At 38.1% G+C, this 16,438-nt stretch overlaps 1 protein-coding gene across 1 annotated transcript in view; it reads right to left on the reverse strand.

Moving 5' to 3' along the window:
• LOC136875041 (dual oxidase maturation factor 1) overlaps positions 1 to 16,438 on the reverse strand; it is an 80,504-nt gene that overhangs the window by 16,612 nt on the left and 47,454 nt on the right. The window contains exons 7-9 of the mRNA XM_068227963.1: positions 2,971 to 3,087; positions 2,767 to 2,885; positions 1,417 to 1,535 (exon numbers count right to left, since the gene is read on the reverse strand). Of these exons, the coding sequence (XP_068084064.1) occupies positions 1,417 to 1,535; positions 2,767 to 2,885; positions 2,971 to 3,087 (355 nt within the window). The remainder of the gene's footprint in view (positions 1 to 1,416; positions 1,536 to 2,766; positions 2,886 to 2,970; positions 3,088 to 16,438) is intronic.

Here is a 16,438-nt window from a genome sequence, read left to right on the forward strand (position 1 = left end):
TTCTGTATTGACACCAAAAAGATTTTAAGAAACAAATGTTTGATAAATTAACTATGGTAGGAATGTTATTTAAAGGTGAAATGGGTTTTTTTATTACTGTGTTTTGTTCAGATAATTTCGGTTTGGTTTCTTTAAGGTGAGCGAGTTTGCTGTCTAACATTTTTTGTTTCTTGCTTAATATGTCAACTTATTATTAGCGTACATTTGGAAAGAATTCCATTCTAATGGGGATAAGTAATAGGAGATAGATAAATGTGAACGGTATAGTTGTAAATTACGGAATGACTTCTTTTTGTAAAGCAACTTGATCTCATTATTTAACCAGATTTCATTGACTTTATTTTGGGTACCAATTAGAATGGTAGTTGGAATGCTTTTTCTTTGAACTGGTTTTAACAATTTTGGAACTAATCTAACTTTTAAACAATATTTTCGGAAACTTATGTCTTTAAAAATTTTGCTGATTTTAACTTTGAGGTTGAGATACTTATTTGCTTTATATTAGCCTGGTTGGATTTAATATTACAAGTAATCATTTTCATTGTGGGTCCGTATTGAAATTCATTATAATTCTGAAAATGCAAATGTTTATTTGAACAAACCACCTGTTCAATACATGTAATTACTTATAGTTAGGACCTAATCCTTATTACAATTGTCTAATTGGAACATGTTTCGCCCGTTTGTCAGGCATCATCAGCCATCAATTGCACCTCAAAATCAAATCAGGATCCTGATTATGTTCAAAAATGTACTATTGGATTCTATAATTACAGTCATAAAATCTCATTTACAAATTCTTGTTTTGTTTGAAAACAGCTGTGGGTATAGAACATATAAAACTAACAGCTTGGCTGTGATAGTGACTTAACTAATTCTAAGTCGGTCGGTCGGTCCAAACAGCTGTAATGTAAGTCCAACTTATATCTCAATTTTTGGTGTATCTTCTCTTCTTTTCCTTTAGCTATAAAAGGGACCCAGTTTCTCAGATTCACTTCACTGTAGCATTGCCAACATCACTTGTTTGTGTCATAGAACTGATCAATTTTTAATGTTTCTATGAGGTGGCAACTAACACAACACAATACTGAAAACGTAAATAATCTCACTATGAGACATTCGACCATTGACCAAATTAGTTACCAACAATGCTGTCATACACCAACAGTGTAATTTGGTTGAAAGCAGGAACGCAATTCTGTCTCAATTACGTATAAAAAGCCTTGGAAAATCTTGTGTTCATGTTAGTTTCTATGCAATGGTGCATTCATATAAATTGGTTCAATTTCCTTTACTTAAGATAATCATAATTATCACTAGTTTCATAAAAGTAAAATCTTCAGTTTCTTCAGGAATATAAATGAAGCTCTTTTGGAAATGTATAATCTTTAGTTAATTATGGAAAACAGTACTTACTCAGGTAAAGTAACCTTTGAGTACTCAGAGTCGTATTCTGGAAGAGGAATTGGAGGAGCCGGTTTTCGAAATAGCATCTTCTGAGCTTTACGAAGTGTAGAACGTCTGATCAGCACAACCTGCAAATATATCACTAGTTATAATAATTTTTCTTCAGTGAAGAACCTGCAAATATGGAGTCTTCTTAACAGATGTGTGTGTGTGTGATAAAATTAAACAACAGTTAGACAGCACTTCCAAAATTCATTGCAGTTTGGCCCACTATGTGCAATTTTTCTTGCTGGCGAGTCCCTGATAAAGGTTCTGGGTTCTGTAATCAACACCCAAGTGACAGCAGTGATGTGAAACATTGAATCAGGGTGTACCGTGCGACAAAAGAATGCTGTTTGTTTCAAAAGGTACAGTCAAAATTAAAGATGTTACGGATGTGAAAATTGGTATTTAGAATCTCCTTTAAAAATAAAGAAACACGTCTTCTTTTGTTTTCAAAAAATCCAGTAAGGAGGATGAAAGAATTGAAAAATTAGTTGAACTATTTGTATGAGGATAGGCTACTTATATCTAAAAGAACTAATGATGTTTTATGCAAAAAGAATGCTGGCTAAACTAAAAGGAAAGATCTACAAGACAAGGGTGAGATCCATAATGACATGGGCAAGGCTAGCTAGACAAAACCAGCCAATGCCTGCTGGTCAATGGGTGGAACCGTCAAAGATAGGGTCAAGAACAAACATGTTCGAGAGTCAATGGACGTCACTAATATCTTAAAGAAATCCGAGATTGACCAAATGAAGTATGGTCATGTCCAATGGAGAAATGAAAATCATCTGGTTCATCGAGTCTTGGGAATTGAACCAACAGCTGATGAAGGAAGATCAAGAGCTATGTGGAAAAGATTTTGTGAAGAGCTGTTCAAGAAACAAAATATTACAGAAGAGATAGTACACCAACGAAGAGAGTACTCTCTCCATATTCACCGACCCCGAACTGAGGGGAACAGTTGAAGTTCACCTGCATTTACAGCTAGGAGAGAAGACGAAAAGAAAAATTACAGCACATCCAGACTATAATGGTTCAGACACGTGATGAGGATGAAGCCAACAAGAATAGCCTAAGTGCACTCGGAGCCAGCTAGATGGCTAGGGTCAAGACTGATATTGCAGCTATGGAAAGGACACTGAAACACAACATTCATGAGTAAAAGAGAGGGGAAGAGGCTTATCAACAGTATCCGGGAAATGAACTGAAGACTAATGATGATGAATTCTTTTGTTCCCTTAAGCATGTTTCTGCACCCTAAGTTAACCAAGTTCTGGTTCAAGTCTAAATTATGTGTCTATGCTATATTACCTGAGTATCTTCTTGTTGACGGTTAGAATTAACACCCTCGTATTCTGGATTCATTTCCATTACATCGGATGGCATATCATCTTTCTGTTTCTCCATCAAATTCTGGATCTCCGCAGAGGCTACGGATTAAAACAACAGAAGTGTAGTACAGCTGACAAGTAACAAACAATGAACATCGAGAGTTACTTTTTATTCCATACTTACTTTTATACGATTCATTATAAACTATCAGAGGATCATTTCCAAAGAATATTGTTGTCTCATCTGGGAAGAGCAAGTCCATTAGAATCACAAGGAAGCCCATTAGTACTGCCAATATACCTAGGGAAAAAAACCATGACCAAAATCAATTGTCTTCATGAAGACTGCTGGAGCAGAAGCACCATTCACACCGAAAGATTGAACTCTGATCATTCAAAGAGGAAGAACGAATAAACTCCCCTGTAAACTGGGCAAAAGTCTTTATAGTATTTCACAAACCGATTAAAAAGTTTACACTTCCAAATAAATTACAGATTGGTGAACTCTCCACCACTAGGACTACTCATACTTAAAACAAAAATGACACACTAATAATAATAAATACTTTTTACAGGTATGTTATAATGTTATATGTGTTATAATTAGTGTTTCAACAGATACAAAAGCTTTAAAGTTGTATTAACTGAGACGACACTAAAAGTATGGCTTCTTTCTTTTAAAAAAAAAAAAAAACATATTTTAGACAGAATGACAATGGTATTCTTGTTTTTGCAAGGGTTGTCTTAGGATGGAATAAAAACTAATGTTATCATTGCCTCAGAAATTTTATTTAGAAAAGTAGGAGACGGTAGTTCAACGATTCATTTAGCACAAATCCCAGGTTAATGGGCTGATTAGTTCACGAGAAAGAGGCCATGTACTTCGAGGTACTTGGTCACACATGCACTGTGCACACTCATTCCTTCTGCTGTACATCAGATTTCCCTTCACTTATTGAAGATAAATACCATCTCGGTAGTAGTAGTTTGGTGTGATGAAATTATCATCTCCTCATCATCATCATCACAAACAGATTTTTGCTGCCATAAGACCTATCTGTATCAGTGCGACATAAAAGCGAATTGTAAAAAGGAAAAGAAAAGAACTGATTTATTCATTTCTGGGTGTCATGACTACACTGACATTGCTGGTTACTGCCGTAGCTTCGCCATCCCAGACGATTTTTGGTTTTACTAAGGGCACATTGGAAAGATAAACCGGTGATAGTCTTCACTTGTCCTATACATTCGGTTGCAGTCTACTGCCCTCAACCTTCCTTTCCACGAATAATTTCTCTTATTTTAATTTCACCCTAATTTCACCTTATTTTCTTGACATGGCATAAGCCCGAAAGCCTATATCATGTCTAATTTCTCTAGATTTTCTCCAGGTCTTCTCGCAATTGTCCAGATAACTGCAGTATTCTTTCACTGATATGAGAAGAAAGGTGTTTTAAAATCTTAAGCTTCTGGCATTGGATTCTAAGCCAGTACCACATTTCAAAGACATCAACACATGTTTTGTCCAAAGCTTTTATGGTCTAGGTCTCATAGTCATATGAGAAAACAGAGAATACATGAGTTTCAACAAGATGGATTTTTGTATTATTAGTAATTTCCCCATTCTTCCAGATTTTAGTTAATTTTCATCTAATTTATTCAAAACTTGAATTACTTCATTTCACTCCATCCTACCATACTTTTCCAAATGATCAACTTGATCATAATTCTATATTGAAAATTGACAATGGAATAGAATATAGTTATGTAATTGTCCACCTACATTTATATACCATTTTTTAAATTGCAAAAAATCGTTACATAATTAGGACAAGTTTCAGCCTTCTTCGGCCATCTTCAGCTACATTGGATGATATGAGATGAAATGTACATATTATCTAAACATCAGAATGTTACATTCAGATGTGATAAAAAGGTTCATTTTTAATATAGTTTGTTATAACGGTTTTTAAAAAACATTGTGAGAAATGAGTCAAAATGTTGTAAAATGAAAAAAAATAATAATAAAATGTTAAAATAGGAGATTATAAAGTGTATCTGACGGGTGTTAAAAAGGGAAGGGCAGAGTGTGGGACAGGGCTGTTCATCAGGAATACTCTTGAACGCAACATTATTTCTGTTAAGACACGTAAATGAGCGAGTGATGTGGGTACATTCGGCAGTCGGAGGAATTAGGACGAGAAATGTCTCAGTGTATTCACAATGTCAGGATCCAGATGAGGATGAATTTGACAAGTTTTATGAAGCATTGAGTGACATCGTAGTCAGGGTCAGCAGCAAGGATAGGATAGTGCTAATGGGTGATTTCAATTCGAGAGTTGGGAATAGAACTGAAGGATACGAAAGGGTGATTGGTAAATGTGGGGAAGATATGGAAGCTAATAGGAATGGGAAGTGTTTGCTGGATTTCTGTGCTAGTATGGGTTTACCAGTTATGAATACATTCTTCAAGCTTAAGGCTATTCACTGCTACACATGGGAGGGTAGGGGTACAAGGTCCATGATTGACTATATCTTAACCAACTTTGAATTCAGAAAATCTGTTAGGAATGTACGAGTTTTCCTGGGATTTTTCAATGATACAGACCACTATCTGATCTTTAGTGCACTAATTATCTCTAGGCCTAGGATAGAGGAAGTTAAATCTGTCTGCAAATGAATAAGGGCAGAAAATCTCCAGGACAAGGAAGTTAGACAGAAGTACATGGATACGATTAATTAGAAGTTCCACACAATGGACAGTAGCAGGTTCAGGATATAGAAAGACAATGGGTGGCATACAGTGATGCTGTAGTAGAAACAGCAAGGAAATGCCTAGGAACAATTGTGTGTAAAGTTGGGAAAAGATGAACATCTCGGTGGAATAATGAAGTGAGAGCAGCTTGTAAACATAAAGAGAAGGCTTATCAGAAATGGCTCCAAACAAGGGCTGAGGCAGACAGGGATTTGTACGTAGATAAAAGAAACAGAGCGAAACAAATAGTTGTTGAATCCAAAAGGAAGTCATGGGAAGATTTTGTAATAACCTGGAAAGGCTAGGTTAAGCAGCAGGGAAACCTTTCTGGACAGTAATAAAGAATCTTAGGAAGGGAGGGAAAAAGGAAATTAACAGTGTTTTGAGTAATTCAGGTGAACTCATAATAGATCCCAGAGAACCACTGGACAGGTGGAGGGAATATTTTGAAAATCTCCTCGATATAAGCGGAAATCTTCCTGGTGATGTCGCAAACAACCAAGCTCATGGGGAGGAGGAAAATGATGTTGGTGAAATTACGCTTGAGGAAGTGGAAAGGATGGTAAATAAACTCCATTGTCATAAAGCAACAGGAATAGATTAAATTAGACCTGAAATGATGAAGTATACTGTAGTGGGAAGGCAGGGATGAAATGGTTTCATAGAATAATAAGATTAGCATGGAGTGTTGGTAAGGTACCTTCAGATTGGACAAAAGCAGTAATTGCACCTATCTATAAGCAAGTAAACAGCAAGGATTGCAACAGCTATCGAGGTATCTCATTGATTAGTATACTAGGCAAAGTATTCATTGGCATCTTGGAAGGGAGGGTGCGATCAGTGGTTGAGAGTAAGTTGGATGAAAACCAGTGTAGTTTCAGACCACAGAGGAGCTGTCAGGTTCAGATTTTCAGTATGCGCCAAGTAATTGAAAAATGCTATGAGAGGAATAGACAGTTATGTTTCGTAGATCTAGAGAAAGCATATGACAGGATATTGAGGGAAAAGATGTTTGCCATACTGGGGGACTAAGCGATTAACTGTAGATTATTAAAATCAATCAAAGGCATTTATGTTGACAATTGGGCTGCAGTGAGTATTGATGGTAGGATGAGTTCTTTGTTCAGGGTACTTACAGGGGTTAGACAATGCTGTAATCTTTCACCTTTGCTGTTCGTAGTTTACATAGATCATCTGCTGAAAAGTATAAAGTGGCAGGGAGGGATTCAGTTAGGTGGAAATGTAGTAAGCAGTCTGGCCTATGCTGACGACTTGGTCTTAATGGCAGATTGTGCCGAAAGCCTTCAGTCTAAAATCTTGGAACTTGAAAATAGGTGCAATGAGTATGGTACGAAAATTAGCCTTTCGAAGACCAAGTTGATGTCAGTAGGTAAGAGAGCCAAGAGAATTGAATGTCCGATTGGTGATACAAAGCTGGAACAGGTAGATAATTTCCAGTATTTAGGTTGTGTGCTCTCCCATGATGGTAATATAGTAAGTGAGCTTGAATCAAGGTGCAGTAAAGCTAATGCAGTGAGCTCGCAGTTGCAATCAACAGTATTCTGTAAGAAGGAAGTCGGTTCCTGGACAAAACTATCTTTACATCAGTCTGTTTTCAGACCAATTTTGCTTTTTGGGAGTGAAAGCTGGGTGGACTCAGGATATCTTATTCATAATTTAGAAGTAACGGACATGAAAGTAGTGAGAGTGAATGCTGGTAGAAGCATGTAGGAACAATGGCAGGAGGGTACTTGGAATGAGGAGATATAGGCTAAGTTAGGAATGAACTCAATGGATGAAGCTGTACGCATAAACTGGTTTCGGTGGTGAGGTCATGTGAGGCGAATGGAGGAGGATAGGTTATCTAGAAGATTAATGGATTCTGTTATGGAAGGTAAGAGAAGTAGAGGGAGACCAAGACGACGATGGTTAGACTCGGTTTTTAGCAATTTGAAGATAAGAGGTATAGAAGTAAATGAGGCTACAGCACTAGTTGCAAGTACAGGATTGTGGCAACGTTTTAGTAAATACACAAGGGCTTGCAGACTGAACGCTGAAAGGCATAACAGTCTATAATGATGATGTATGCATATTGAAATTGGATTTGTAGTCCTTAGAATTTTAAAAAGTCCCATAATATATTGTAGGAATCTAGTAGAAAGTTTATTATGTTTGGAGTTATATATATTTCACATAATAAGTATTGTCACATCTCTTGATTAAAAACCAGCTTGTGAAGTTCTGCAGGGTCCGGTAAAAAGATCTGTCATTTTTAGACTGTCTGTAGCTTCGATTAGGAGAGGCACATACAGATGGGAGAGAGGGTATTCACTCCACTTTCCACATCATTTTATCCATGATGAAGCTGTGGAACACTACACATTTGGCATTTGCTATAGAGACAATTTTTATGTTATACAGCAAAGATTCCAGCAACATTTCAGTGTGGGTCCACATGGCTGAATTCCCAGCCGAGAAACATTAATGTTGTGGGTTAACAATTTTAGAACAACTGCATCGACATCCAAATAGAATCAAGGGTTATGAATTTCATGTTGTTGGTCCGTACTGAACTGAGAATGACATATGAATAGTAACACAGTAAATGTTTCCACCTATTCAGTACTAATATGTATTTACAATGTTATAAATTACATGGAACTAGTTTCAACCCACCTAGGGGTCATCATCAGCCATATTAAAGCATACATAAGTTTTTGTCGAATCCTAAAACATGTTATTTTTAACTGTAATATTCGTATGGATTTATAATTTATAAAGTGAAGTGTGGTAATGAGATGAGAAATGTTAGTATGGTACAGGTGAGTAGTAAATAATAATATATATACAAACAAGTTTGGAACAAAGTACAAGTGGGGTGCTTAGAGTTGTAAAAATATAACCTCTTGGATGTCAGTAGTCCTCATACTAAAGAATCAATGTAAAATAACACATATAAACATATATACAAGTATGTACAAAGTCTGGAGAGTAAAGAGTGATACTCTTTTTATGTCGAGTCGGCTTGACACTGATCACTTAAGCGGAGAAATTAGGCATTTGGTGTATTAAAGCTGTGTTGATCGGTTGCGTTGTTGATTGTTGGACGTGAAGTTATTTTTGAATTTCTGGTTGAGAAGAAGGTGGAAACTGCGTGTGGATATATTGATTCTCAGTTCTTAGCGGAAACCAAATTGGACCTGTTTAAATGGAGAAAGTCGGTAAAAACAAAAAATGGAGATAGGAAAAGGTTAACATAAAGTGAAAGGATGCTTACCTCACGCTGCAGTGTGTGTAGTGTAGCTGATGGTGTGCGATTGGTGGCGGGGAGAGAAGTGTGGGCAGAGAGGAGGACAGGCGCGTGCGGGTTAGGAGGGGGTTAGGAAGAGTGGGGGTGGCTTGGGGTGAGGTGGGGGTGGGGAGCTTTTAAGGCGGGGCTGAAGGGTGCGGGAGAAAGGGTAATTGTCTCGGAAAAGTACCTTTGATTAGACTTAGGATTGAGTTTTGGTTGGCTGCATTATTGTTTCTGAGGAAAGTGATGAATAGATCAAAGAGTATGTTGGGTTTCTCTGAGATTTCATTGAGACTGTGACTGGCGTTGAAGTATTGGTCTAGGTGTATGTAGTAATTTTCCATTATGTTGAGTAAAGGGCCTTTGTTTGCTAATTCGAGGATGTCCATGTCCTGTTCGATATTGGTGAAATAATGGTTATAATCATGCATGTGTTGGCCGATGGCTGAAAACCTGTTGTATTTTATTGCATTAGTGTGTTTGTGGTATCTGGTATTGAAGTTTCTACCGGTCTGTCCGATGTAGGATTTTTCACAGGTGTTGCATTTGATCCTGTAAACTCCTGATTTTAAAAAACTGCTGGTCTTGTTGATGTGTGAAGTATTGTGTAAGACGTTCGTGTTCTTATTGTTGGTTTTGAAGGTTATTTTAACGCCTTGTTTCTTGAAGATATTGGTTAACTTGTAGATATCATTGTTGAACGTGAAGGTGGAAAATGTTAGAGGTTTAGTCACTTCTTTTTTGAGGGTAGTTGTAGGGCGATGTTTGTGTTTATTGATTATCCTTTCTATAAAATGATTGCTGAAGCCGTTGTATTTTGCAATTCCGCGAATTGTGTTAAGTTCGTTCTTTAGATCTTTCTTGGACTTAGGTATGCTGAAGGCTCGGTGAACAACCTAGTTCACCCCTACAAACTGGTGGCTACACAGAAGTTGAGTCCTTGTGATTGCGAAGATCAAAGAGCTTTCTCAGCGAAAATGCTGGAAATGATGAGTGATGAGGCTCATTTCCATCTGTTTGGTTATGTAAATAAGCAGAACTTTTGATACTGATCAGATAAGAATCCACACATCCTGTATGAGCATCCCCTTCACAGTGAACGTGTGACCTTATGGTGTGAGCAGGTTTGGGATAATTGGACCATATTTTTTTCATGAATGTGATCATACTGTTACAGTGAATTCAGATCACTATATTGCAATGTTAAGTAACTTTCTGGCACCAGAACTACACAAACGCCATATTGATTCATGTCAACTTTGGTTCCAGAACGATGGTGTGACAACATACACATCTAGGGCTTCAAAGGCAGTTTTAAGCCACATGTTCCCTGGACATGTCATTTTCCATTGTAGTGATGTTCTGTGGCCTGATCGTTTGCCCGATCTCCAGGCATGTGATTATTTTCTTTGGGGCTACCTTAAAGGGAGGGTTTATAAGGCCAAACCCTGCACAACAAATGATCTCCAGGAAGCAATTTTTCATGAAATTTTGGTGATACCGGTAGATATGGTAACAGCGCGTTATGGAGAACTTCAGAAGCTGGTTTGAGGAGTGCATGAGAAACAATGGACATCGTTAGGAGGGTGTTATTTTAAAAACTTAATTGTTGTTCCAAGACATTTCTTTCTGGTCATTATTAAATGGCAAAATTCTTTTTTTTTCAATGAATGAATGAATGAATAAATATATCAACATATATTTAAGTACATCTTCTTGTTTTTAATTTCAAAAACCATTAGACCTTTTTTCTGGGCCATGTGTATTGTGGACATCAGCTTATTAGCTCATTGTCAAAAACTTAAAATGGTGAAATTTGAAATGATCGGTGACAGAAGCATGACCTTAAAAAAAGGTGTGAAAATATTCTCCACCAGCTGTGTTTTATTGCTCATCATTATTCTTGTAACAAATTCAGTAAAATATAATAGTGTCAAGATAAAATGGTACAAGGAAATACTTTAATTTTATATACATCTTGGATACTACGCCAGTGTTCGATTATAATTGTAAAATTTTATTTTATGCTAGTTTGATATTTTTTGTTCTTGAACAGTGCCAAGGATCTATTTTCTACCAACAGATGAACCAATGAAACGATGCTACTATGTATTTTATTATTGTGACCAAGTGCAAAAACATTTCTAGTGATAAGTAAACAGCAAGCATTAATGATTTGGACACAAAAAAATGATCAATATACTGTAAAACAAATATAAAACCTGTAAAATTGCTGAAAGTAAACAGTAATAGTCGGACCAGGCTCTGACAGTTGTGGTGAGGTCTGCAGTCTGTAACATTGAAGTTATTGTGTATGTTTTGTACATACCTGAATAGTAATATCGAACTTTTCACTGGCCCAAAAGTTACTTGTTCAGCTGGTGGACCACCTGCCATCCTACAGTAGGGGTAGAAATAAGTAACTCTTTTGTTTCATTTTTTACTAGCATACCCCTGGCTCTAGAAACAAATAATCAATCCCTACAAACCAGCCTACAATCCTACTTAAATAAGCTTCAACAATCGCTAAATATTTTGCAAATCAGAATTAATGTTCTGGAACACAAATTATAAACTTTTGTAATTGTAAAAATAGATGCCATCTGATACCAAATCCATCTAACCTAAATAACCAATCCCTAACTGAAATCTCCACCCTCACCTACCTAGGTATCATGTTTCAAAATAACTCAAAGTGGAATGTAAATTTCGACAAAATTTATAAAAAGGCAATACCACAGGTTTCACCTCCTCTGTTGGTTGGCAGGTCAAAGTGGTGGTAGTGGTGGTGGTGATTTTTGTTTTAAGAGGAAGTACAAGTAGGTAATCAATGTAATCATCCTCTCTGAACAAATTAGTGGAAAAGAAAATTAAAATAAAAGAAAATTATTTATTCAACGAAGGAATTTGGAAAAAAACAGTACAAAATAAAAAATTATTGAATTAGGCCGAAAAATTACTAATGAATCACAAGGGAATGTGTGTTCCCTAAGTAACAGTACACTTATTATTTACATACCCTTGATTAATCCACTGTCGCACATAAAGCGGATGACGAGATCAGTAGTAGTCGCATCATCGGCTAGTATGCGTTTGAGTGTTTCATGCAGGCCGAGGCTCCGTCTTAGGCCAGAGAGATTGGTGCACTCTGTGAGGGTGTGCTCCACGGTGAAGTCGACACTACAAGAACACACTGGGGGGTCTTTCCCTATTTAGGATATAAGATTGCGTACTTCGTCCATGACCTACACAATACTATGGTCTCTCTCCATGAAGGCCAAAAAGAGGACTGCCACATGGTAGTTGTCTTCTTAATTGCTCTCAGCTTGTTGAGAGTTCGGATAGCTAGCGACTCCGATTCCCGGGACGCCACGATGGTTCGATGTAGCTGAGAACAAATATCTTGAGCAGGTACACTGATAGGTCTTAAAGGTAAAAGTACAGCTTCCTTTGCAGCTTCATCCGCAAGTTCGTTTTCCACAATCCCAACGTGGCTTGGAAGCCACACGAAAGTGATTCTGGTGCCAGAATCACTTAACATGGCTAGAAGGTCATGACTCTGCTGCACCAGTGGATGTTGCGAGGAACAGGTTTCAATAGACTGCAGAGAGCTTAACGAATTGGTACACATAAGAAAGTGGCTTCTTTTATCACCCAGTGCAAAGCGTCTAAGATGGTGTAAAGCTTCACAGTATACACACTAGATACACTAGCAAGCAAGATCTTCATGCTGATATCATCAGTGACGAAAGAGCAACCAATATTTTCTCTGATTTTAGAACCATCCGTGAAGATATGTCTCGCAGCCGGCTATTGGTGAACGAAGTCCTGGAAATACCTCCTGATAAACGGAGCAATCCCTGTTCGCCTTGGGTCCACGGAGCAGATCTAAATGTATTTCTAGTCGCGGAACTAACCACACATTACCTTGCTAAAAGTTTGTTCAAGACAACCACCGATATCTATATTTAAAGCACGACACAAGCTATCGATGACGTGGTATATGATAGTGGGAAGGGAGAGGGTGAAACCCAGTTCTGGCACATAGCCTACTCCTGTTGAATAACACCAAGGAGTCTGCTCAAGGCTTAACATCATCATACGATGGACGAATCATTGTCAATAGCATCATATGCTCTCACTCCATATGAGCACTGTGGAGAGCTTTGGGATTTAATGCAGGCTTTTGGCATTCACTCTAATGATTAGACATTGTACAGCACCACCTCTCCTACCTTGCCAGCCAACATTCTGATGGAAAAATTGTTTTCAACCAACAGGACTCGAACCTGCTAACCACGGTGTCAGATCCTTTAGACTTGAACACTTTAATTAACATGGCCACTAGGCAGGCTTCTCACCAACTGTATCCTTATAAATCAACCAACACCTACCACTAAACACCTCTTCCCACCCACATCATCTGCCTTCAGGTAAATCTAAACACTTTAAGTTATCAAGTAACATACCACTACAGATTGCACATCCCTCAGCAAGGTTATTAATTTCCTCCGCCACCTTAGAGCACATTCCCAGTGGTACCACCCCCATCTATTGAAAAATCACTGTAAAGTGTTTCGAGAAGAATTAGACAATTGCTTTTTTTTTTTTTTTTTTGTCTTAACAGTATGTTTTTATTTAATTTATATTATCACAACTAAGAATCTTAACAGATTAGGAATATCAATTAATTTCATTCAAAGCAATGCTTGCTGACCACTTGTAATAAAAAACAGTCTGTTAAGTCACTTCAAGATAAATACATTTAAGTTATGATAATGTATTTCAAAGTCGACCCGCGCTGCTCCACAGCATTTGTTATAAATAGGTCAGATAACTTGTCTTGATATGCCTGTTGTAGTCGTATTGTTTTGCCTGCACTTTTCAATAGTTTTATGAACATAATAATTTATTCATTCATGATGTAGTTTATAATACTTCTTTCCAAACAATATTCACTGTTCATTGATCATTTGGGCGTATTTTCAAATGATCTTGCCTAAGATAATACAACACACAATTGGCCATGTTTGAATACTGGTTTATTAAGGCCACGGCCGCTTCCTTCCCACTCCTAGCCCTTTCCTGTCCCATCGTCGCCGTAAGACCTACCTGTGGCGGTGCGACGTAAAACAACTAGCAAAAAAAAAAAAATGAATACTGGTTTGGGTAAGTAAACACCCACTTTTTCAAGAGTTTGTCCCTGTTCCATATTCATGGACATACTAAAGGCTAGTCAACTTGATACTTTCCCGCCTGTGCATACGTCAACTGTTTTCTGTTAGTAGCATGTAAGTTATTAGGAACGGTCTGCCACCTGTTGAGTATATTTAGAAGCTGGGGAAGGTCGAAGAATGGCTGCACAGACTGAAAAAGCAGTTTTTAATATATAGATTTATGTTAACTTTAAAAATATGATAATTTTAAGTGCACAGAACATTGTCATAAGAATTGCAAAAAAATATACAATGATCAATAAAAAGGGGACAGCAGAGGAAAACCTGAGTGGGTGTGGTGCGAGTAGGCCCTGGGGAGGAGCCTTTATGCCAGAACAGACTAAACCTTAAATAAAACAAGTAATGAAATGTCGTATGGCTTTTAGTGCCGGGATATCCCAGGACGGGTTTGGCTCGCCAGGTGCAGGTCTTTCTATTTGACTCCCGTAGGGACCTGCGCGTCGTGATGAGGATGAAATGATGATGAAGACTACACATACACCCAGCCCCCGTGCCATTGGAATTAACCAATTAAGGTTAAAATCCCCGACCCGGCCGGGAATCGAGCCCTGGACCCTCTGAACAATAAAACAAGTGAAATTAGCACACTTAATCTCTTTTAAAAAACTATTCAAAGAAACAGTTCCTAATACAATTGGCTAAAGTGTCACCTTTTTGGACTGTAGGCCTGCTCCTCAATGAGGGGGAGTGAAATAACCATTAGTCAGTTGTCACTAGCATACTCGTGTGAAAATTCTCCCATGTGGAAATCCGGCCCTCTCCCACCCCCTTCCCTTTCATCCCACATCCATATAACAGGTAAAAGAGTTTGCAAAGCATATTTATTTTCATAAAAAGTTAATATTAGCCTTACCTTAATTTACTTATGGAATATAAAATCAAAATCAAATGCAATACATTTCATATATGGCAAACATTTATTCTTCACAAAAAATATTATTATTATTATTCATACACTTCTCCACAAAGAAATATGGGTAGTAATGGGGCACGGGATGCACCAAGTGCCTTACATAATTAAAGTATTTACACATTATAATACAAACGTTGATGTACAGGTATATACAAAACTGTAGATCACGGGATCTTCATTCTTGCGAGAGGAACGATCGCACAATGTTGCATGTTGACAGGAGGACAGAATGTTGCATAATTCTGTAGATGTTCGGTGGAAGACCCAGTTCTCGCAGACTCTTGTGAAGTGTATGTGGAATGAGGCCGTTGACTGACAGAATCACAGGAACTATTCGTACCAGTTTCATCTTCCAGATCCTCTTTATCTCTTCTGCAAGTTCTTTGTACTTGGAGATTTTTTCACTGTACTTCCTGTCAATATTGGTGTCATTGGGGATAGCGATGTCAATAATGAAAGTCGTCCCAGTTTTCTTGTTTACCAGTATTATGTCTGGCCTGTTATGGTTGACTGTTTTATCTGTCACTACAGCAGTGTCCCAATAAAGCTTAATCGACTCGTTCTCCAGGAATGGTGTTGGATGGTACTTGTAATAAGGGATACGCTCCTGAATTAATTGGTTTTCCTGAGCAAGTGCCTGGTGTATGATTCCCGAGACAAGATTGTGTCGTCTCGTGTATTCTACGGGGGCAAGTATTGGGCAGCCCGCAGTGATATGGTCGATGGTCTCGAGATGAACGGAGCATCGTCTGCATTTGTCGGAGAGTACGCTGGTGTCTTCGATGATGTACTTTTTGTAATAATAATTTCGTGTGGCTATTACTAGCCGATTGCAGCCCTTGTAAGGCAGACCCTCCGATGAGGGTGGGCGGCATCTGCCATATTTAGGTAACTGCGTGTCATTGTGGTGGAGGATAGTGTTATGTGTGGTGTGTGAGTTGCAGGGATGTTGGGGACAGCACAAACACCCAGCCCCCGGGCCAATGGAATTAACCAATTAAGGTTAAAATCCCCGACCCGGCCGGGAATCGAACCCGGGACCCTCTGAACCGAAGGCCAGTACGCTGACCATTCAGCCAACGAGTCGGACACTTTTTGTAATTGTTTGTAGCTATTACTTGGTCTTGTATAGCAACTGCAAATCCCTCTGTCTCCCCAAATAAGCGCCCACTTTGTAACCACATACACGACGCATTCTTGTCTATGCTCTGTTGGTTTAGATTGCTGTAGTATTTTCCATGGAGGGTCTTCTCTCGCCATGTCCTTTCTTTCTCCTGCAGGGATACTTGGTGATTTGCATGTGGGTCAGAGGCATTGTATGGATACAGAACAGTGTACTTGTCAGCAAGTACTACAGCTTTATGGAGAAGGCTGTTTTCTTGCTTTTTATGGAAGTATCTCCGTAGGTTCTTTATCTGATTCAGGAGCATGACTTGAAGATTCAGTACTCCTCGG

The sequence above is a fragment of the Anabrus simplex genome, chromosome 5 (genome assembly GCF_040414725.1).
Source record: "Anabrus simplex isolate iqAnaSimp1 chromosome 5, ASM4041472v1, whole genome shotgun sequence".
Taxonomy (NCBI): Eukaryota; Metazoa; Arthropoda; class Insecta; order Orthoptera; family Tettigoniidae; genus Anabrus; species Anabrus simplex.